Below are 24,239 nucleotides of genomic sequence, written 5' to 3' on the forward strand. Positions count from 1 at the left end.
TTCTGAGCCACAAACCTCATGAAAATTTCAAATATTTTAGAAAAACATCAGAGCCTTAAAGAAAGGTTCATTGATATAAAATAACTGGGATGTTTACAACAGAATATGTCTAATTTCTTAACTTTATGAAAGTTACTGATGTTTATTCATATATTAAAAATGTCAGGAAGAACAGACACCAATCTATTAATGCTGCCTCCTGGTAACATCTGAAGTAGAGGTGGGGAGCAGAAGATGTTTAATTTCTTACTTTACTTACTGTTTTATTTATTTATTTTTGGTTACAATGAACACACATTAATTTTTTTTTAAATATGAAATGCTACTCTATAAAAATCAAAAAACTAAAATAAATAAGCTTACAAAACCTGATATATGCAGTTTAGGGCTCAAAAACAATGGTAAATTGCTTTACCTCAATATTAGAACATAATTAGAACTTTTATACTTGATCAGTTTTTTCCCCTTCCCATTAATGGAAGCTTCAGTCTAACTCCAGCCCATTTTCCAGATTACCTTAGAAAGATTTCCTTTCAAAAGGTATATCAATTAGGTTTACAATTTGGCTGCAAGAAGTAACAAACTCAATTACAGTAGCTGAAGTAAATAGAGGGTTGTTTTATTCACATAATAAAAAATCCAGAGATAGGCACACACCAGGTAGTTTCACGTAATGAAAAGTCCAGGATCCTCTTAGCTTTTTCTTCTGTCATCTTTAACATGTATATTTTTTTTCTCCAAGATCACAAAATGGCCATTCTGCCTTTGGGCATAAAATCACACAGAAGTGGGGAAGGGCAGAGAGCAAGATGCATATGGCAGATGACTTGGAGGACTCTGTCTTTTTAACAGGAAAACAGTCACTTTCCCAGGAGTCCTATGCAGGAGATTTCCACTTACATTTTATTGGCCTGTCCTGGCTCATCTCGTCACCCCCAAGTGCAAAGTAGTCTGAAGATTTTTTGATACATTGCAGCTCTGAGCAAACTTGGGGTTCTGTTAGTAAGGTCAATGTGGAGCGTAGATATTGGCTAGGCAGCCAGCAGGCTCTCTGCTACCAATGGCTTACCTTGTTACCTCTTCCACAAACCAAGCATACTTAATTCCTTCCTGAAACTAGAGGGGTGGGTTTGTGGAGAGTTGAGAAATGTGTCAGAGAAGCAGTTAGCCAGAGTTCAAAAATTAGTATCATTCACTGCAGTATTGTTTGTAATTTGAAACACTGGAAAAAACCTGAATGTCTGAGACCTGAATCCAGGAAAATTTGTCAGGAGCCTTTAGTTGACAGAGTAGTTGATGAGTGTGCTCTCACCATATCTTCTGTAGAAAGCTCATAAGCTTCTCTAGTCCCCATTAGTATACATGTATAGATTTGCCTACACTTGGGAGCAAATCATTTGGAGTAGCCCACTCCTGGACACCAGTGGCAGAGAAATAGACAGACACCAAGATGCTTGCTGGACTCCAATCTGTCCAGGAAGAATTAACTCTACTTTCCAGAAGGAGAAATCAAAGTCTTCCTCGCTGGCTTCTTAACTTTTCCATGACATCTTTCCTGATTATTCAATTCTACGTTGAGCTCTCCATTTTCTGACCTGCTGTAGCAATTATCTGCTCATCAAAATCACAAGTTCTATGTATTGTTACATGGATTTCACAAGACCATGTCTCATCTTCCTAAGTCCAGTGCATGCTTCTCAGCAGCTAGCTCTCCATGCTAGGAGAGGCCATGGAAAGCAGGATGTCGTTGGGCATCTGTGGGTACAAAAGATGCTACTGACAATGCACAGGTTCCTGATTGTGGGGCATCCAAAGACACACTTCGGCTACTTTAAAAGAGTAGCGTAAACTTCAGAGGGATCCTGTTTAGTGACCTTTAAATCACTAAAGAGTATGATCTTCCCTTCCTGGGACAAATTTTAGTCAATATTCAATCCTGGTGCCTAGAAGTGTGTGCTGTCACAGTAGGAAATGAACCACATCAGATTGCTTTTGGTGTGAAGATCCAACTCTAAGTCTGCTCTGAGTCAAGTATGCACTCAGCACCCCAAGATAACCCTTCCTGTAACCCTGGATGGTACTCCTTCCCCATCAGTTGCTGTGTGTCCTCTTCTCTCTGCTCTCTTCTCCATCATAAATAATCTGATAAGCTCATTCCTAATAAGACAGCAAAGACTGATAGACTAAGATGTTGCCCTCTCTTCAAAGTACTTCAACAGAGGACAAAAGCACAAGCCAGTACAACTGAAATACAATGGTGGAGTTTCAAGTATCAACAAAAAAGTTAAGAGGTTTTTCTTTTGTGTAAGAACTTTCCAGGTACTCAAACTACTACATAAGAGTAGCCAACTATTCTGTTATTAACAGTTCCAAATATTCTGTTAATAGTTCCTATTAATAGTTCCTAATTTGAAATCTATAGTGTTTCATAAATGAATTCAGATTTTATAAGTATAATAAATATCATTTGAACATGCATGTTTCCAAAGAGCTGAGTCATGAGTTAGAGAGGCAGTAAAATACAGTGTTAGGACCATGGGATCTAACTGCCTGGGTTTGCACATACGTCACTGAGGCAAGGTGCTTAAATGTCTTTGTTCCTCATTCTCATCTGTACAATTGGAGATAATATAACCTACCTCATGGGGTTATGTGAGGATTAAATAAGACCATATATATAAGCACTTAGAACTTTGCCTAACACATAGTCGTACTCTATAAATGTTAGCAACTGTTACTAGTAAGAGTTTTTATTTCCAAATGAATGAGAAATAGAATATTTGCAGCTGGTGAATTATAGATTTTTGACAAGTCTTCATATTTTAGTTTACTGTGACTTTATAAAGAATATTCAGCATAATAGGCAATTCCTTTAAGAGTAAGAATCATAACTTCCCTACCATTTGCAAAAGGTCGTGACAGGGTTGATTGACTACATGACACTGAAGATTTCTTTCAATAGGTATAAATACCTATTTTAAACTCTGATTTCCAGATTGAAGCTATCCCTAAAGATGATTCTACATTAATTGAGAGAAGGCGAGAGCTCCATAAGGAAGTTGAAGTGGCTAAGAGGAATTTGATCCAGCAGGTTAATATCAACTTTCACTTAAGCTTCTATCTAAGAATGATTAAAGCAAACTTGTGTTTTTAACTGTGTTCCATGAAACCTCATTAATAGGAGAGTCATCAAAGAGAATATGATCCTACTTAATGTGGGTCTGTTTCTTTATCTCAAACTCCACGCCAAACCCATATTAAAATTTGGAAAAAAAAAAGAATGTGTTTTAACCAGCAAAAATTATACATATTCATGAGATTTTAAAGTAAAAAGCCTACTGGTTAAAAATGAACAATAAGTGTTTTATTTCAGTCACGTCTGATTTCAAATTTTGCTTATTCAAGCCACTGTCAAAGTGTTTTAAAACATTCTTTTAAAAAATAAATAACTAAATAAACAAAAAAAAACATGCTTTTATTTCTCTTCAAAAAAGTACTTGAAAATGCAGTCTGAATAAGAAAAAGTTCTGCGTTAAACATGTTATCATGTTCGCACATTCTTTTATAAGATAAAGAAAATACTTGGTGCTAAGGCAGCAGAGTTACTTTTTGTGTTTTAACAAAATAAACTCTACATAGAAAATTTAAAAAGTAGTCTGAGATACTGGCCTTAGTGTATTCTTTCAAATAAATGCATTATAATATTTGTGTTTTTTCAAAAGAAAATCCTATCAGAAGGTGAGTCTAAGTTAGTAGAACAGCAACTTGCTGAAGAAAACAAGCTTTTAAAGGAGCAAGAAAACATGCGAGAGCTGGTATTCAACCTTGGCCGTATGACTCAAATGAAAATTGACGAGAAAGAGCAAAAATCCAAGGATTTCCTGAAAGCTCAGGTAACTGCATTTTTGTAACCATCCACTAATTACCACAGGAGTCCAGGGTAGCCTCCTTTTAATACAATGTTCATCAGAAAACTATGATTTTAAGTCTTCTTCAAGTTCAGTGACTATACAGCTTCCCTAAACAAAACCCAATCATGCACTGAAAAATATTCCAAGGATTCAACTGGCAACAGCTAACAATCTAGAGGCGAAAAGAACTAGGTCAATGACAACAAGCAGAGGATTTAAACAGATGACAATTTCAGTAAGAATAAGGTGGGTGCCTTCAGGGAACACGGCTGACAGGCACGCAGGTGTCTGTGATTCACCACCATCTCATAGTCCATTGTGATTTGCCCAGAAGAACTCAGAAGCCACAGCATTAGACCACGCTCCTTCCCAAGTTCATCAAGCCAGCATCATTTAAACCAATCCTAGGACAATTACCCTTAGTAACTGCTTCACCCCATGACTTTCCTGGGCTCCTGACACAGAGCTGACCCAGTGCAACATCCCCAAACAAAACCAACAAGGAAACCAATAGCAAAAACAACCCTCCTATCATGCTAGCTAAAACTCTAATATTAGAATCATTTATTCCACATAAGGATTGTGTCCAGAAGTCCCCTGTTAAAAATGAATACGATATGACATGTTACTAAAATAGAATACCTGAATTTACCATGTGACCCAGATGTTGGCTCTTTCTGACTGCAGCTTTGTCTAATTCTGAGCAAGCATTCACACAGGGTAGCATTTCTTCTTGTTTTCCAGAAAGAACTCACATCAAAGCATTCGTGAGCCATGAGGTTAAATACAGATGAGAGAAAACTGGGGTGAAGATCTACATCACACAACCCACAGCAAACTATTCAAATTGCCCTTTAACTGTTTATTTCCCACCCATCCACCCAAAACATTTGACAGAGAGAAACTAAAAGAAGTTTAGCATGGCTGGGCCATGGGAAGATGGGGAAAAGGGTGTCAAACAGTGAGACCAGAGAGCAGGAAAGGTCAGGTGGTGAAGGTCACTTAATCCCTATTGAGCAGTTTGGACCCTGGTCCCAGAAGCTGAGGCAAAGCCCAGAAGAGTTCATAGGGTAGTTGCGTTTCAGTAAAGAAAGGAAAGGCAGTGGCCAGGGAGGAACGGGGGAAAAAAGGCTGCCTGAGGGGAGAACGAACAGGAGCAAAAGGAGGAGAGGAGAGGACAGAGGGATACTTACTACGAGGAACATGGATCTGTTTTATGAACTAGACCATTTTTTAATTAACCTCAAAAACTGATACATGTGTTATCTATGTGTGACTAATCTATGTCAGCCAAATCTCATTACTAAATGAGCTAATTCAATTCTCTAATTTCTCTCAAAGAAGATCAATTTCTCTTGAAATATGGAAATCAATAAAGGAAAAATATTGTTTTCCTTAAGTATTCTTAGCATTGGGAATTAGTCTGTTAAAGATCGGCTGTAATAAACTATAATTTTCTTAAGACAAGAGTCAATCTTATTTATTTTCACGTCTCATCCATATCCCTAAGATAAAAGGTGAAGGGGAGAAAAAAGTCAATGTTACTGCTACCTCCAAGATGGAGTGGATGACACTACATTTTTTATCTCTTTAATTCTTCATACACGCAGTTACTTAAATAATAGTTTCTTCCTGACTCCCGTTCTCACTGAGAACAACATAAAATTGCTACATGTCAATCTTGGCTCTGATGCCTAGTTTCTTTTGAATAACCATATGGGTTTTGCTCTCGTGGTCCTTAAGGGCAGCAAAACTATTTCCTCTGGTTTCTACTAGCAAAATACTGTACTTCTTTGAATACATTTCTCACCCTAGATAAAGGGCCCAGCATCTTTGTATTTAAAGAACGTAACTAGCGCATTTAACATTTGGTATATATTGAGCACTTTGGAGATATAACTGCCGTCTTTTAAAATACTCATGTGTAATCTGTTTTTCAGCTCCCTATGGGGCTGGTCTCAGCATGGCGCTTCATTGTGTAGGAAAACACACCCACCGTACAAAAAAATGGAAAAGCGCTTTAAAAGCATGGCTTCAGTCTCACAAAATATCACAGAGCCTTCAACTCGTAACATTTATCAAAACTGACTCCAAGTCCCCTTCTCTCATCTATCTTCCACAAATTCTTCACTCACCCAGCCCGGCTGTGCTGTCCACAATCATTCCTCCGCTCTTCAAAAGTTTCCCGAACTTTTCCTCAAACCAACCTGGGCCGTCTCCTCTCTTTTCCTCCTCTCTCGATCTCTCTCTCCTTTAATTAACCTTCTGTCCTAGCCAATGTGATTCAGTTCAGCTGGCCAGGCAATTTTCATCCCCCTCCCCCTTTCCTCTTCCCCGTGATCTGCACGACCCAGCTGATGAAGATAGAATTGTCCTTAATGGACAGTAATGAGATGGGTTGAGGCTAGGAGTATCCATATGCTGTTGGTGGTAGACTATTTTTAAAATCTCACTATTAATTTCTATATTTCAGCAAAAATATACCAACATTGTTAGGGAGATCAAAGCAAAGGATCTTGAACTCCGGATACACAGGAAGAAAAAACGAGAAATTCATCGGAGGTAAAAGAATTACATGAGGACTTATCTAGCTGGCTGGGGGGAGAAAAAACCTATTTCACAAATTTCAAAAACATTTGTATTTTCACAGACTCAGAGAGTTTGCTAAACTGTATGACACTATTCGAAATGAAAGAAACAAATTTATTAACTTACTTCACAAAGCTCACCAGAAAGTCAATGAAATAAAAGAAAGGCATAAAATGTCATTAAATGAACTGGAAATTTTAAGAAATAGTGCAGTTACTCAAGAAAGGTAAGTGTTCTAATAACTACTGTCCTTTCAAAGGTTTCTCTTCAGAGTCATTAAGTGATAAAATACCCTGGGGGATGATGAAATAGAAAATAAGTCTTTTACAAAACTAGAAAAGCCCTTGCTCACACACCCCGCTTTACAGCTGACAAGCATCTGAATGTGATTCCTTATGCTTCTGTTTGGGAGCCATATTTAAGGGAATGGAAAACTATACTCTGTAACTATGCTCACTTCATTTTCATTTACTCATCTACAAATGAAAGCACAAATTTGACAGTTTGCATTTAATGTTAGAAGACAGTCAAATGTTCATAAACCAGCATCCCATGATTGTAGGTGTGAAGCATCTAATGAGCTTATGTGAGGCAGTATGGCGGGGTGGTTAAGAGAAGGGGCTTTCTAGACCCAAACCCCAGCCCTGCCACTCATTAGCTGTGTGATCTTGGGTAAGCTATGCTAGCTCTCTGGGCTCACTTTTTTTACCCATAGAAATAGTCCTTTATATAGGACTTTTTGTTATTAAATGAATTAATCCAATGGTTGTTTTTTTAAACTTTATTATTTACCGTGTGCCAAGATCTGGTAGAATCTTTCACCTGTATTTAGTCCCTGATCCACAGAGTCTATACAACCTGAACTTTTTCTGGTGGCCACTATTGCCCAGTTTCCTTTTATAAAGATATTACAAAACGGGCTCTTGTGTGTGGGGTAGTGGAGGGGGGTTGGGTGGGAGTAGAGGTGTGAGGGGCTTGGTATGAAAAAGCAAATCTAACATCCTAATCAGTTTCTCATCCTACATGAAAGTAAAATATCATTTACAGAGGCCATGCATTCACTCAGCATTTATTGTGATGCTATATTGAGTCAGGCACTACCTGAGGTCCAGTGGACACTGTCAGATATAACCGCCTCCGCCCTCAAGATAGCAGAGTCTCCTGGGGATGACAGAGCAGTAAATGAATCACTTAAGTCTCTTGCTTTGATAAATCGGGGCAGCAGACACTTGGGGCACAAAGGAAAGATGTCCTAATCCAGATAAGGGCAAATCGGAGACCTGGGAAATTACAGAAGTTCCTGAAGAGTATCATGTGATCAATATCGTTACTACTATTGTCATTTCAAGGGACACACTAAATCAAGAGCTACCTTGATATTGCTTGTGTTTCGGAAGTCTTTATTGTTTTTAAACAAACTAAAGGAAATTATAATCGTACCCATTTTCCCATTATTTTTAAAGAAAGCTACAAAAGTCTATGCTGAAGCATGCCAACAACATTACCATCAGAGAAAGCATGCAAAACGATGTGTGCAAAATGGTAGCAAAACTTCAGGAAATGAAAGAGAAGAAGGAAGCCCAGTTAAATAACACTGACAGACTTGCCAACATGATCACAATGATTGAAAAGGAGATGGTGCAGCTTCGCAAAAAATACGAAAAAGCCGTTCAGCGTCGAAATGAAAGGTAAAAACCTGGAACCTGATGGGAGAGCACAGCACCCAGAGATCCGATTTAGAAATGTTGCACATTTTTCTCTAGACTTGACAGGGGATAGTGAGGGACATTTGACACTCAGGTTTCATCAGCCTTTGCAGGGCGGGGAGGGGGCTGCGTGCTTTCCCTGAAAATAAGAAACTCTGTCCTCGTAAGAAAGACAGCCAAGAGTAGGGTTTGGCAAGTTGCTCGCTTAAGGATCAAAGTCCTTTACCAGGCTACCACTCAGGATCAGGATACCATCAAATTATTTCAGTATAATTGCCATAAATAAGTCTTTGGATCTTGTGTTCACTTGGGCGACAGGTTTATTCATTAAGCCATTCACCCAGTTCATTTTCTCAGCAAGAGTAGCATTATTTCTCCCAGCTATAATAATATTATTAATTGATTACTACTTAACAGTTTTCCCAAGTTGCTTGTGTTCTGAGAAATCTGGTGCATGAGATTGTAGAGCCCTGTAGTAATTACATCAGGTATTAGATTTTTTTTCAATCAAACCTTGATTGTGTGCTGTTCTGTGTAAGGCTGTGTTCTGTGTTAAGTGCTGGGCCCTGAAAGTACTAAAAGGTGGTAACGCATCACACCTGGCTTCTGTTGTCAAGAGAATAAAGCAGCTCATGAGATGAGCCAGTGAATGGCAAATGAAACAAAATACAGAGCTAAGATTAGCCAAATACACCCCTGTGCACTTATGTTTTGAGGGAGGAGAGACAGAGAAAGAGATAGAAGCAATTAAAGATGCACTTGGGGATAATGGATACGCACGGCGTGGGGGAAGAACTTCAGGGTGTGACAAACACCACTTTTTCAAAGGGCTGGCAGGTGTTCTCTCTGGGGAAATTTAAAAAAAGTCCTCTTATTTGGCTCCTGGCACAAACCAAAGCATTTAGGCAGTGTGCTCCCAGGCCCTGGTCAGTTCTGGGGCTGGAATTAGAAAATTCTTACTTTGTTTCTTCCCCACAGTCTCCTCCCAGGGAGGGGTCTTTCCTCTGGTATGATTACAAAGGGTTATAATCATGGGGATTTGCCTGTTTATGGGGAAATGTACATCAGAAATATTTAACTTTAAAAGAGCCTAATGGTCCTGGCCAGTTAGATAGAACCGAATAGCTGCCGGAAACGCATTCCCTGGCCCCCTGCCTGGGTTGGCAGGTCTGGCCCGTGAAAAGGGTCTGCAGAAAATCAGACCCTGGGATCATGTCGTTCATGTGTGGGGAGTGACATCCTTTTCCACCCCAGGAGGACCACTGGGACTTGCAGAGATACTGTGGCCGGCCAACGACATGGTCAGCTCAGAGTCCAGACTCTACACAACCCTCTCTCTCCCATGCCCAGAAAAATTCAAAATGTGGAGTTTAACTAGAAAGCCAACAGTGAATATCTATTGTCTCCTGGAATCACGCAGTGTTGATGTGTATTTTGCACCCAAATCCAGAGAGAACCACAGTGACTGGTAAAACAGTGGCCTCAACATCCTCTTAGCCTCTGCCTCTCAATCTGACCACAGTGGTGTTCAGCTGATAGAGCGGGAAGAGGAAGTGTGCATTTTTTATGAAAAAATAAATATCCAAGAGAAGATGAAGCTAAATGGAGAAATTGAAATACACGTCCTGGAAGAGAAGATCCGATTCCTGAAACTGAAGATTGTGGAAAAGCAAAGACAGATTCACGTGACCCGGAAATTGCTACCAGCCAAGAGGGCTCTGGATGCTGATTTAGCAGTGCTCCAGATTCAGGTGGGAGAAGTGCGGATGACGCACGTCCTGGGAACATCTGCTGCTGTTTTCTTTTCTTTTCTTCCTTTATTGCTTTGTAGGTCATATAAGTTCTTACATGTAAATCAAGCCATGCTACTCCTGGTACCTACAAGAACTCTTGAGTTAAATGTCCTGTTTAAAAATGCCTCTGAACACTGCTCCAGGGTAGAATCTGTGCTTCAGGCATCTGAGCTACAGATTATCTTTTTATCCCCCATGAAGCACTTTCTGCCTTTCTTGGAATTTAGACCTTCCCAAATCTCAGCTCTAACTCAGCTGCTTCAGAGCTCAAAACTTCAGTAGGCCAGGCTTTCACTACGGCCAGCATAATTGGGTTTTTTTTTGGTTTGTTTTTATTTTTATTCATAATTATGTTTTTGATGCTTGCTGGAAAGATCCTGCAGACCATCTAGCTCTCTTTTTTTGTTTGTTTGTTTATTTGTTTGTTTTTGCAGTACGCGGGCCTCTCACTGTTGTGGCCTCTCCCGTTGCGGAGCACAGGCTCCCAACGCGCAGGCTCAGCGGCCATGGCTCACGGGCCCAGCCGCTCCGTGGCATGTGGGATCTTCCCAGACCGGGGCACGAACCCGTGTTCCCTGCATCGGCAGGTGGACTCTCAACCACTGCGCCACCAGGGAAGCCCTAGCTCTCTTATTTTTGATTCTCTTTGATATTCTAGAACCAAGATTGTTGTTTCTTATTAATGGGTAATCGCATATAATTAGACTCCTTATTAACCCCTGTAGTTTCCCTGTAATTTAATAACTTGGCCTCTGACATGGCCTTTTTAAAAGTGGAATAAAGTCATAAAATTTAAACATAAAATAGCAAGTAAATAAATAAAACCATAAATATAAAGCCATTTTCTTCATATGTAATAATTATACTTTTTTCTTAATGAAAACAGAAGAAAAAATTAAACTAAACAATTCATGGCCTAAACTTTTTTCCATTGACTCAATGTAGCAGGAATACATTTTAACCTATAACATGTTTTCTAAAATGTCAGGTTTAGGGACTTCCCTGGTGGTCCAGCTGTTAAGACTCCACCTTTCAATGCAGGGGTGTGGGTTCAATCCCTGGTCCGGGAACTAAGATCCCACATGCCACGGGGTGCAGCCAAAATTTTTTAAAATAATAATAAAATGTCAGGTTTACTTTCAGATTTTTTTCTGATTATAAAATTAAGACATACTCTGTTAATGAAGTTTTGAAAAAAATACAAAAATTTTAAAGAAAAAATTCTATCCCCAACATATAATCACTATTAAAATTATCAGAAATCTGGACAAAATCCTTCTGGTCATTTTCTAGGTTTACAAGTAAATGGTTTTCATTAGCTCATGCTATAGACACAGTTTTGGGTGATTTTTTTTTAATTTAATCATGTCATGGGGTTCACAGGACTTTATGGAACTGAATGATGTTTCTACTTCCATATTTTATGGCATTTCAACGTGTACTATGCTATACAGATAATAGGATCTTTCATTTTGCACAAATATGGTAAGGTTTTGATTCCAGTGTTTGTTTCTTTAGTCATATGTTCTCCCATTCACTTCTTCAATAAGTGTAGCCCTGAATTAGATGGATTGGCTGGAACATCCTCCAGGCCTCCCCCAGGTCTCCCACAAAGCCTCCCCAGGATTCCTGCAGCTCTGACTCCTGCTTCCAATTAGTGGTTCCTTTGGGGGATCCACTCATCATCTTTACACACAGTGCCTGGGCCAGTTCTGTGCCACTTCAGTGCAGACTCGGGACTGGTTCCAACTTCCGCCTACACCTACACAAGACCATTCATGCCAGGCCTGTGTCTATGAACTGACTTTATTGAAGAATTGGGGCACCAGTGTGAGGGGGTACATTAAAGAAATGCAAAGAACTTCAAATTAAGTATCAGACAAGTATGCCTTCCCACGCCACCACTGGGAATAGTCCCCCAGGTATACTACCCCATGCAATGCCCTAGCCTAGTTCCATTTCACTGGCTGTCTTTCCATCTTTCACCCCCCATCTCCCCTCCACAGCCTTACCATCCAGATTGCGCCCCAGGCACCCCACGCTTGTCTCACTCCATTTTACAGAATAATTTGGCTCTCTCCAGGTCTTTCCCAGAACACACTTTCAAGGCCATCTTTGCCCATGCTACATGATCAACATGCCCAGCAGAACAAAAGGACTTTAAATCCAGTAAGATCCACAAGAGAAAAAATTCATTCTGTACTATGGAAGCATTTTACTTGTGTTAATTGCAAATTAATACTTCTATTCAATAGATTAAAATAGATAAAATTAGTTCTTCTTAAAAAGAAAAAAAAATATATATATATATACTTAGTATTTATTATATAAAACCAGTAATCCGGTATAAAATATGAATTCAGTTTACCCAAGAGGAAAATACTATGCATTCAATGATAGTACACCCTGCCTGGTGTGAGCATTTATCATTCTGACTGCATATGAACTGAAGCATAGGGACTATGTGTTATCATCAGCTCCCTGTTCTACCAGAGTTAGTTCTAAGCTTAAGAACAGTGGACTAGAAAGTTTCGCATTAGTCTTCAGACTGCACCTAATTATTTAACTGTATACTCGGCACTAATCACATGGGCCCTTTGAAGGACACGGTGTGAAATTTCAAGCTTCAAGCAAGCTGTTTTTGTACCTTGCCGTGTAGTGCCAGATCTCTCTCATATCCTGTTGTTATAGCTACAGTGTTTTGTCTTTTTTTTCAATCTTCCTCTTTTTTGTATCACTTTCAGAATTCTCTTAAGGTTTGCTTTTTTTTGGTTGCTTGAAAGTTTTTAATCGTCCAAGGATTATCATAAGTCACATTTTCCTGCAATATTTTACTTGTAATAATAGCCTGTTTTTAGGGCTCCTGGAAGTCATGTGAACTGTTTTCGGACACAAGAGCACTATTTTATATCGAAAAAGGATACAGTTTTTCCTCAAGGGCCCATGGGGAAATAAGATCAATCAAGGCACCACTTTGATAAGCAAGCACCATATATTTTTTCTTATCTAATTTCCTAATTAACAAAAGGAGACATTAAATGTTGTTAATAACAAATACAACAAATACACATACATGGATACGTTATTAACTCCCTATTAAGGGCAATTAAGCGTGGAGAGACAGGAAGAAAAAAAATATTCATGTCACCATTTGAAATTCTTTTTGTCGGGAGGAGAATAAGTTTAAAAATTTAAAGTACTCTAAATATATTATCTCGTTTAATGGATCAATCCCATGAGTTTGGGACTTATTTTCCCATTTGATAGTTGAGGAAACTACGGTTTAGAGAAGATAAATGATTTGCCTGCGATTATACAGTTTTTCAGTAGAAAAGCTAAAGGTGATGACTTGGTTTTCACTGTGTTCTACATCCCTCCCTACAAAACAACTAAGTGTGGCTGCCACTCCTGCTTGAGAATTTCTGTATTTCTTCATCCACCTCCAAAGTCTCATTGAGTCAACAAATATAGTTGAATATATAACACATTACATTGGGTGTTTACCAAAAAAGATACAAATAGTTCGGGCTATTCCTCACAGACTGTACACTGTGTTGACCTAGTAATTAAGAATTTTACTTTTCTTTGGGAAGCCATTAAGCCTATTGCCAGCAAAGGGTTTTAAACTGGAGTCTAGTATGTTGTGTACCCTGTATGCTGTGCTGTCTGCCTTGGCCCCTGTAACAACAGGCAATAAAGAAGTCAAGTCTGTATAGTCGGAGCTCTGCAACCACACAGCATCCCGGGAGTATAACACAAAATGGGAAGCAATAAAAGGACTGGTTGTAAAGTCAGCTTTTTTTTGATGACCCAGAAGTCACTGCCTTGCTTTGCAGAGTCAGTTAACAGGCATCTTCCTCTCTGTACCACACGTGAGTAGAAACATTGCTTAACCACAAGTCCCAGCTGATGGGGTGTTAAGAATTCCCTTCCACCTTTGCCTGGAAAGACCCTAAAGACCTTGGGCTACGTGACTTTAAGATTTACTGAGCAAAGTTACTGTTTCTTTCTTGTTTAATAGTTTTCACAGTGTACAGACAGAATAAAAGACCTGGAGAAACAGTTTATAAATCCTGAGGGTGAGAACAGAACACGCTTCCTTCCAGGGAAAGATATGACCAAAGAAGAAATGATCCAAAAAATGGATGCGGTAAATGTCCTTTCTTAAAATAGCATCTATTAGCCCCTGTTGATCAGTGTCACAGTTATCTGTGGTACAGTTTCATGTTATGAGGATTCATCCCTCATTATTCTAGTCACTAATACAGTCCTTTCATTGCAATCTAGTAACGAAACCTAAGCTTGACTTTAGATGCTTGCCAAAAAAGTTAAAACCTGAGCGCTTTCAAAATGCCCATCTCTGTCTCACGGCCCATAGGAGCAATTTCGGCATCGTGAATGGATTAATTTGTCTTCCTGATGGGAGCATATCAGAGGAATGGCAACGTGGAAGCTAGACAGAGCTTGAGAGGGCCATTCTTTGCCATGGGGAGGAAGAAGTGCCACAGCTCTCGGGGGCGGGGGGTCAGAGGGTGAGGGGAAGTCTTGACTTCGTCCAGTTCATTAAGTCATTAATGTTCTTTAGTGAAGTCCCCCTTCATTAAGGGGGGAAAATAGTGCTCTAATTAGGAAAGATTTTGACTTGCATGACTTTTTTTTCCTATTGAAATTCTTTTCGACCGTAGCTGGAACTACAGCTGGCCAAGAAGGAGGAGAAGTTGCTGGAGAAGGATTTCATCTATGAACAGGTCTCCCGGCTCACCGACAGGCTCTGCAGCAAAACGCAGGCCTGCATGCAGGACACACTGCTCTTAGCCAAGAAGGTCTGCCCAAGTCCCTGCCTCCTCTCTTCTGTCCTTCCTCCTCTATCACCTTCCATTTTCCACAGACTGCTTCATTTATTGGGGGAAGCCCCGGAGAGATTAGGCTTTATGAATAGATAAAGACAAAGAATTAAAATTTAAAATGTAAAGATGACTCTTGGAGAATTGTCCAAGATAAGTTTCAGTCTTGTGCCCTGAATGAATTCTCATTATAGTGGGAAATCCTAAACCTTTCAATGACAGTATACAAGTTTCACTTAACAGGGTACCTACTCAAATATGACAGTCATTATCTTCCTATTTCATGAGACATGTTAAGTCCTTTCTAGTTCCTTGTGAAGGGAGGGCCTCATTTATCCAGCGGTCTGCATGGGAGCTGCCTGAATCCAGAAGTAGCCAGAAGCCAGCAATGGAAGGGGACCATTAAAGAGAACAGCAGTCACACAACTCCCTGGGGTGGAGCCCCCACCCAAGCCTCACTAGTGAGGAAAGGCCAGTAACGTGGGGCTTCCTAATTCCATAAGCTTAAAATACCAGGGCTTCTGATCCAAAGCTACAGGGTCAGGCAGGGACTGCTAGAAGCTATAGCAAGAGGAGCAGCCAGCAGGAGGGAGGCTGGTGATTCGGACGCAGCAGGACTTTGCACCATCAGGCATCAGACGGTCTGCTGCCTGCTTGGCGCCCCCAGCCCCTTGCAGCATCCCTCTGTGACAGTCCAGGGTTTTTAGTCAGTCAGCAACAGTCACTGGAGCTGCTGAGTGCAAAAGGGAAAGGGACACATTGTCCACACCATGTAGTGTGGGGGGACAGTTCAGAAGACGCCATGAATAATGCTGTCACCCACTGTGGGCTCCTGGGGGCAGTGACTGTTCCTTATTCTTAGTTTCCCCAATGCCTCGCATGTGCTAAACTTTAGAAAAACGTTTGTTGAATAAGTTAACAGTCCTGTTTTAGAAACAGTCCTGGCACACTAAACTACTGCAAATCTCAAGGCTTCTTGGCCACTTTTATTTGGCTTTACACTTCCACTAATAGACTGACGAGGCCAACAGCACTTGTGCAAATCTCAATTTACCTCACAAAATAAGAAATGTTAAGCCTTCTTTAGGCTCCTGAACGTTGCCTGAATTAGCATGTCTGAAGTTTCTTTAAATGTTGCCTTCCTTTATTTTGCAAAATGAATTTGCCTTTCTTTGGGGGAAGCTGGTTTTTGCTGAGGCCTGCTTGTCAAAGCTGATGGCAGAGTCCCTCCAGAAGTCAACTGTTAAGCCAAAGAAACACAAATGGGAGCTGCCGACACAATCCACATGACCAAGAAGTTTCCAGCATTACTGGGTCCTGTCCTCATGATTTATCTCCCTTTCCGTTCCCCACATTCCATGCTCTCTACCTGGCTTTCTTCCTCCTCCATTTAAAATAATCTCCTCAGAGTAGGCAGAGCTGGAAGACAGAAAGACATTCAGATCCCAGATCTGTGACTTACCAACACTACCAAGTGACGTTGAGAAAGATACATAAATGGTCTTAAAACTCAGTTTCCTGATCTGTGAAATGGGTGTGATATCAGCTCAAGTGGTGGCAAGCATCACATAGTCGAGCAGAAGTGGGCTGGCCCTTGCGGGTGTTCAACAAGGTTGTACATCTCATCTCTCATCTCTCTTAGAGAGCTTATGGCTCCTCTTACAAGTTTCCCAAATGAGCAGAAAATGGGAAATCTCAGCAAAGACTCAGAGAACCCAGAATAATACCATCCTTTTTTTTTTTTTTTTGATTTATGGAGAAGGGAGGTTGGTTAGTTATATACACACTCAAGTGTGCAATGACTAGTTAATAAAACTTAAAAGAGAGATAATGACTCATCATTGAAGCTCTGAATGCCTGTCATTTTTATTCAAATTATGCTTCCTGAAAACTAATGCAGTATAGAAGTTATAGAAATTTATATTCCCTATTCCCTTAAAGAGACAAAGTTTTCACATAATAATTGGTCATTATATTTTCAGAGGCACGTAAATCACCAGCAGCAACGCTTCTGTAAGCAAATGTACACACAGACCAGTATATACTCTATTAAGAGAAGAAAGTATTTTGAGGTAGGGTGTAGTTTTTGGATGCTCACATTCGTGTCTCAATTTACCTTGGTTCAAAGGAATGAACAATTAAAAGAGACTAAGAATTGATTCATTCCTTCATTCGACATTCAATTTTAATTTTGTCTCCTATATTCTAAGCAGTGGGAACCTCATGAATAAAACAAACAGTCCTTGTCCCCATGAAGAGTACGTTCTTGTAGGATGATAGGCTATAACCAAATAACCAAATACGTTTATATTATAATGTCAGTAGTGAAAGGATATGAAGAAGTAATAAGACAGGGTAATGTGACACTGAGTGTTGGCGGGTGGCGGGAGTCACCTCTTACTGCCTCACCAGCCTTCGGCCACACTGAAAGGCCATGCTGTGGGCCAGAAAGCTTACAGGAACCACCAATTCCAATTTTACTTCTTTTCTGTCTTTTAAAATCAATTTTCCCACCTAGTCTTATCTTTTAATTCTTTGATAATAAATAGCTTATATGAAAAGGTAAGCACACATACACAACTAGGAACATTTCTTTTCAAATTACTGGCCAGACTGTCCAGTTCAGCTCATGCTTGCTTATGACCTCATAATAATGCATCCTGGGAATTATGATCAATAATACACAAACACTGAAGTGTGATAGTTTCCATTAAAAATCATCACGGATGCTGATTACCTTACTTAAGCAAGTGTATTAATAACTAATACAATTCTGTTCTACCAGATTTTCCCCCCTGCTTAAGTGGCAAACTAATAACATGGCAAAATTAGGCCAGAACTTAGACATCAAGAATACCCTTTCCTTTGTCCTTATCACCTCTTAAAAATGGAGACACTAAACTATTCCCCTCAATACTACCCACCTGGAAATCCAGTAACTAGATGAACAGACCTCTTTCTTCTCCCTCCTCCTTGTCCTATTTCACAGCCAGGGTGTTGGGCTGAATCTCTGAGGTCTCCTGCAGTTCTTATTCTCTGTGAATTCCCACTTAAACTTTCCTTCCTTCAGGCAAGAATGCCCACCTTCAGAGACAGCCAGAAGCCTGCCATTTTCTTCAAGTCTTCATGGAATGTATACATAGGCTAAGCCTTGGGCTTTTTAATTCTAGATGAATGGCTACCAGAAAAAGATCAAAGATGCTACTGAAAAAATGATGGCTCTTGTTGCTGAGCTGTCCATGAGACAAGCTATGACCATTGAACTCCAAAAGGAAGTCAAGGAGAAAGAAGATTTCATCCTCACTTGCAACTCCAGGATGGAAAAGGGTCTGCCCCTCAATAAAGAGATTGAGAGAGAATGGCTGAAAGTACTTCGAGATGAAGAAATGTATGCCTTGGCCATCACTGAAAAGTCTCGGGTAAGCTATGGCTTCTACGTTGCATTTGTAAAATGTGCCGGGAAGGGCTGCTGCAGGGGTTGTCAATCCTCCCAAAATATATGAAAATGTTCTACTCTACCACACACATAGGCCCAGCAAGTCATTAGAAATAAGTTTTGCTTTTTTAAGATATTATGTAGGCAAGCAAAGTGCAACAGTCCAAAGGGTCAGAATATTCCCTGGAGAACACTGGGCGGGCATCAAGTCCCACCCCACAGTGTTCTATCCTGGGCTGGTATGGTGAAGACCAGGACCTCCCATTGGCATGGCAATGGCCAGGATGGCACTGGTTTTATCCTAGGTCTCTAATCTCTGTCTTTGCACCCTGGCTCAGACCATACCTTACTCTTCAATGTATCTGCTGTGGCCACCACAGCATATTGTGAGGCCTCAAGCGTATCATGGTTGTCACAGGCTTCTGCAGACTCTGCACCTGGTGCAGAAGCTACGATTAGGCTTCAGTACCACCCTTCTCCCACCAAAGACCTAAGTCTGTCACTGACCACCTACACACTGGGGGCTCAGTTCTTATTCCTACTCCCATGACCTTTCAATAATCTTAGAGTGGAATCAGGCATCTCTTTCTGAGGAGACTACATCCTGGGGGCCTATAACTCACTCTCAGACTACAGAGCAGACATCCCCAGAAGATCACCATTCCCTCCCTAACCCAAGAAAAAGGTGCATTCCAAACACATACTATGAATTCCGGAAAACAGGGTCTGATTTGTCATTCGCACGCTGCCTGGGATTATATTCTTGAGGGCACTCAGGCTTTACCTGTGGTGTCCCAGCTGTCATTTACCTGTCTCCATTTTTTCCAATTCTTTTTAATGCTATAAGAGATTCCTCTGTTTTCCAGAAACACAGGCAGAATCTTGAGGCTCAAAGCAAGCTGCTGACCACTTCTCTCCACTGGTTCTACTTTACTCCTTATCTCCTCCCTTGTACCATTTGCTCACCAGTGACCTACCAAAGGAAATAGATTATCCTGCCTTTGTCACAAACATGGAAATAATTAGTGTTTAATGAAAGATACTGAGTTTGGAATGTAGCAAATTTAGGTCCCACCAACCAGTTTATGGTAAACCCTAAACCCCAGGAGTAGAGTGATGCTTGAGCAACATGGGTCATTCCAATGAGATGAAATGTGTGTGCAGGTGTGCATGTTTGGTGACGCACCCTCACACCCTCTTGTCCCTTTGGGGAATATCGGCCAGCAAGCATAGCCGAAGGCTGCTCAGACCCGGCTGTGTCTGATGGGCCCTGAGGACGAAGCGACTTTACCTGAGTTTTCAAAAACTGAAAAGGATAAATCATTCTTTGCAGGAGTTCTTGGAAAAAGAAACTCGCCAGCTGCCCAGTGGTGTTTACACAACTGCAGATCAGCGTCCAAATGCCTACATCCCAGAGGCAGAGTCCACTCTTCCTCTGCCAAAACCGTACGGCGCTTTGGCTCCTTTTAAGCCCAGTGAACCTGGGGCCAATATGAGGCACATAAAGAAACCTGTTATAAAGCCAATTGAAATCTGAACATGTGAACCAACCCAGGCTTCTCAAGGAGGCGCTTCAACCAGGCTTCTTCACATCCACAGCTGGAAAACGTCAGTGTAATGGCTCTAAATTACAGACAGAGTATCCACAACATATGTTTCCTTCCTATCACACTCAACAATTTCTTTCTTTTCCACTTTATCTCTTGATTACATTTCAGAAATATATAGTAGACTGGGTGCTATAAAAATGCAATAAAAATAAATACCTTTTCAGCGAAGTACAGAAATTGGCAGAGTGGTCTTTGTTTATTAAAGAAAGAAAAGCAGATCCTGTTCAATGTACTCACTTTTAAGAAAAAGAAAGAATGGTTGAAAAGAAAAATAGCCCAAGTACTGCAGGGGCACAACTCACTTTGTTAAATAAATAGTTGCACTGCAAGTTGATGTCAGTAAATCTAAACTGAGTGAAAAGCAGTAGGGAAGCCTGTCTTTCTTCAAGTGATGTTATAGTGATTCTTTTTACAAATAAAGAATCCTTTTGGGCAAAAACAATTATGCCCTAATTTATCTTTCTTATAAATCTAGATTTTCCACCATGTTATATGCAAATACACTTGTGATTACTTTGTCCTGATACCAGATTTTTCAAAATTTCAACGAAGATATTTATAATTTTGCATGTGAAAGAGAAAATGAGGCCAGTTCCACTGATTTCATTACTCTAATATTACTGTATTTCACCCAAGTATATTTTGCTAATTCTGTTTACTTTCTCACATAAAAATATAAAAGTAGATTTGAAACCGGTGATTTTACAGTCATTAACATGCTCAAACTAGTATTATTTCATATTGTTATCAGTTATGAATTTCATTTCACGACTCTGGGAGTGAGAAATATCACATTCATTTATTTTGCTAAATCAAACAAAATCTGTTCCAAGCCCCCACCCTGACACAGAATGGAGGGAAATTGAATCTCATTCTCCGTCTAGGAGTCCTGAATCTAACCTGACTGCTTTGTGAAGTCATTAAAAAGCAATTCCTTGAGAGAGCCTATAACAAGTAACGCTGTGTAAGCTGTGTGCTTAATGCAAAGAAATACTACAAACTTACACACAGTTGCTGTGTTGTAGGATCAGTAATTAGGGATTCAAAAAATAAACACATAGGAAGTTTAAATTGATAGGAAGGAAAAATAATTTTTAAAAATTACAAAGGTTTGGATGCTTAAATATTACAACGTGTGCTACTGGTCCAGAGGGTGACATGCCACTGTGCACTGGAATGGCCAGGGATCACAGTCAGATGGAACTTTTTATCTGGCCCTTAAGCATAAATAAGATTTTAGTAAGTGAAGGGGATTCCAGGAGGGGGAAGTCGCCTGAGCAAGACTTGGAAGTAAGAAAACAAAAGTTCTGTTCAAGGCCCAGTGAGCGAGGCTGGTTGGAACAGAACGTTCGTACTAGGGAAGTGTATAAGGCCAGAATTTGGGAGATCTTGAATGTCAAAGAGTTTGGATTTTATCCTGTAATAAATGGCAAGCCACTGAAGGATTATGAGCAGAGGGGTGACAGGATCAAAGTAGTGTTTATCTCAAATATGCATCAGATGAATGAGACTTCAGAAAGCAGCAGAAACAACCCGGGTGTGAAGAGGAAAGCGTAGGGGAATGAAAAATAATGACCTTATCAAGAGGAAAAACCAGCACCGCCTTGCTGATATGGCTCCAAGACTTTGAGCTTCAGTGACCATGAAATATTTGACCTAAATGGGAATTTCTGTAGGAGAGGATAATTTTTAGAATGATGATTTTAGAAAAGCTGAATTATTATACTGGCTAGTGATATTTGTAATCTTTAAAATTTCACAAGTTCAATGAGGGAAACGGTGTGAAGAGAGGAAAGCAAAGGGTTTTGGGCTTACCCCAGGAATCAACTGTATTTATGGTCAGAACGTCACTGTAGAAGAGAGAGGGGAAAAAAAAAGAAAAGTGGGAGAACTCGTTAGGTGTCATGTGGGTCTTTGGGGGAACATGTTCATGGAGTCATGATTCTTGGTGGGAATAAAAGGCTATGTTCAAAGAACAAAGGAGTTAGGCTAAAACTTTCAGTGTTTTTTTAAATGACAACATATTACTAAATCAAACTTTTATAAATATAAAAATAACTTTATAATATTAAATACAGTTCCATCTGAACGTTCACGAAGACAAATCCTACTCTATGTATGTATAAATTGTTGTATTTTGCAAATTATTCCCTACTAGAATTAGCAGATTTGACTTAGTCCAAATTCAGTTTTTTTAAAAGTATCTAATTTCCAAAATAGAGTTTTTCTACAGCTTGTAATTTTTCTGCTTGTCATATGCTATTTTCAGTGACACAGCCAATTTTTTATTTTCTAAGCACTGTTCCTACATTTTTAAAGTATATTTTATTTCAGAGTATAATAGAAACTAGCTTTTGGCCTATGAGAGCGCTAGGAAGATCAGCCACTAGGAAGAGCATCACTTAGGCCACTTCATGCCCCCTTGGGCTGGCTGACATTTCTCTACACTTGACTGTCTAGTTCTGTCTGAACAAAGTACTAAACTGAAATTCAGATGGCTCAACAATGTATTCTGATTTTGGTTACCAGTTTAAAATATAGCTAAAGAATTCTCAACGGAAGTAGAGCTAACGAGCAAGAGAAAAATACTGGAAGCTGATATAACTGCATTTTCCCTTTTATAAGCCTAAAAGCATCGTGGTGTGTTTCAGAGCTGCTTCCTCTACAAATTTTGCGTCCACGTTGTCACGTCCTTCAAAAGCATACAGAGCTGAAAGGAAAGAGAGAGAGAAGAGTTACTATGAAGCCATAGAACATTTATAATATTGTTCCTATACTTCATTGAAATCATAATTATTTTATATTTTAGTAAAACACATTATTCTGAGAATGTGTTGTTAAAATTTATTAAACCTCAGCACCAAGAAAGGCCATTCACACCAACCAAATGCGTTTTTAACCTCTTAATTCCTTTTAAAACCTGAAAGGTGGTTATTCCTTTGGTAATTTAGGTAGTAAATTGTGTATTCCTCATTAAAACCTATTGCAAGAAGATCCTACTTATAATTAAGGGATACTTTGGCAAGAAAAAGGTACACAGAAGCACATAGAGACTGACTGATGTGTCAGGGGAAAGACAGGAAAATCCTGAGAGCAGAGGAGTGACTTACCTGGATTGGAGGACTCAATATCTGTCAGTATTTCAATGAAGTAGTTCAGAGGCAGAAATTCTACACTGAATGACGACTTGTCCATCACAGAACTCCGGGGCTAAAGGGGAAACGGCTGTGGTATCAGCTGATTCTCCACAACAAGTACAAACTTAAAAGTGGTGAGAACTACAACTGCTGTCCATATGGATGTGTTAAAATGGGCAAAGAGGTTCCAAAATCATTTAGCGGGGCCTCTGCTCCACACAGACTCACCTGTTTGTTATAGTTCTGAAGCAGTTGCTTTACATGGTTCCGGGAAATAATGTTAGAACTCACAGGATGATCCCAAAGTCGACAGATCTTCTGACCTGTAAGCTATTTTTGCAAATTGAAAAATATGTAGAGGAGGATTTTTAGGGCAGTGAAAATACTCTGTATGATACTACAGTGTTAGATATATCTCCTCATATATTTGTCCAAACTCACAGAATGAACGACACCGAGAGTGAACCCTAATGCTAACTATGGACTTTGGTGATTGTGATGTGCAGTGTAGGTTCATCCACTGTAACAGATGGACCCATTCTGCTGGGGGATGCTGATAATAGGGGAGACTGTGTGTATGTGGAGGAAGGGGGTGTATAGGAAACCTCTGTACCTTCCACACTAAAAAATTTAAGTCAATGATAAAAATAAAAAGATGGAAAAATACAGAGAGGAGAATATAGCTCACAGCATTAAGTAAATTTATCTTATATCAATTCATAATTTTTTAAAATGTATTCCAGCTAGTGAGTCTAAAAGACAGACTCTTTATGGTTAATGACCTTGGAGAAAGGCCATTTCCTATGAGGTATGCTTCTGAATTTTGAATAAATACTCCCTTAAATGCAACTCTGAGGAAAGCATTTTGTGTACTGAGGCTGCCAAATTCTTCTTCTGAAATGGAGTTCATCTGTTACTCTTCAAAACTGAGTATCTGCATGCCAACCCTACGTGATATTTTGATATGAAGCTACAGGTTATAGGCATGTACTCTGCCAGTGTCTCGCCCAGAAAATTTTAATTCCCTAAGGGTATAAGGCAAAAAAAAAAAAATCAAATTTAGAGACCAAACTAAATGTTCAGAGATATTCCCCAGAGAGATCTAGCCATGGAAAATATGCTTTGTTTTCTATTCTTGCCTCTGCCTCAGTAAGCCTGTGAGGGCGAGAAGGTGTTATAAAGCAAGACGATTAGGTCCAGGAAGGCATCAGAC

At 39.8% G+C, this 24,239-nt stretch overlaps 2 protein-coding genes across 5 annotated transcripts in view; one reads left to right on the plus strand and one right to left on the minus strand.

Annotated features, from left to right (window-relative positions):
• CCDC146 (coiled-coil domain containing 146) overlaps positions 1-20,057 on the plus strand; it is a 138,507-nt gene extending 118,450 nt beyond the window's left edge. The window contains exons 10-19 of the mRNA XM_029232929.1: positions 2,996-3,091; positions 3,723-3,893; positions 6,385-6,473; positions 6,562-6,726; positions 7,964-8,188; positions 9,729-9,957; positions 14,021-14,149; positions 14,685-14,822; positions 18,014-18,262; positions 19,613-20,057. Coding sequence (XP_029088762.1) covers positions 2,996-3,091; positions 3,723-3,893; positions 6,385-6,473; positions 6,562-6,726; positions 7,964-8,188; positions 9,729-9,957; positions 14,021-14,149; positions 14,685-14,822; positions 18,014-18,262; positions 19,613-19,816 — 1,695 coding nt within the window. The 3' untranslated portion in view covers positions 19,817-20,057. The remainder of the gene's footprint in view (positions 1-2,995; positions 3,092-3,722; positions 3,894-6,384; positions 6,474-6,561; positions 6,727-7,963; positions 8,189-9,728; positions 9,958-14,020; positions 14,150-14,684; positions 14,823-18,013; positions 18,263-19,612) is intronic.
• Positions 20,058-22,343: 2,286 nt separating this feature from the next.
• GSAP (gamma-secretase activating protein) overlaps positions 22,344-24,239 on the minus strand; it is a 90,882-nt gene continuing 88,986 nt past the window's right edge. For all 4 annotated transcript variants that reach the window (XM_029232932.1, XM_029232930.1, XM_029232931.1 and 1 more), the window contains 3 exons: positions 23,255-23,356; positions 23,000-23,099; positions 22,344-22,599 (listed from right to left, as the gene is read on the minus strand). In XM_029232932.1, coding sequence (XP_029088765.1) covers positions 22,508-22,599; positions 23,000-23,099; positions 23,255-23,356 — 294 coding nt within the window. In that variant the 3' untranslated portion in view covers positions 22,344-22,507. The remainder of the gene's footprint in view (positions 22,600-22,999; positions 23,100-23,254; positions 23,357-24,239) is intronic.

This window comes from Monodon monoceros, unplaced genomic scaffold, assembly GCF_005190385.1.
Source record: "Monodon monoceros isolate NGI ecotype Baffin Bay Population unplaced genomic scaffold, NGI_Narwhal_1 Super_Scaffold_2, whole genome shotgun sequence".
NCBI lineage: Eukaryota > Metazoa > Chordata > Mammalia > Artiodactyla > Monodontidae > Monodon > Monodon monoceros.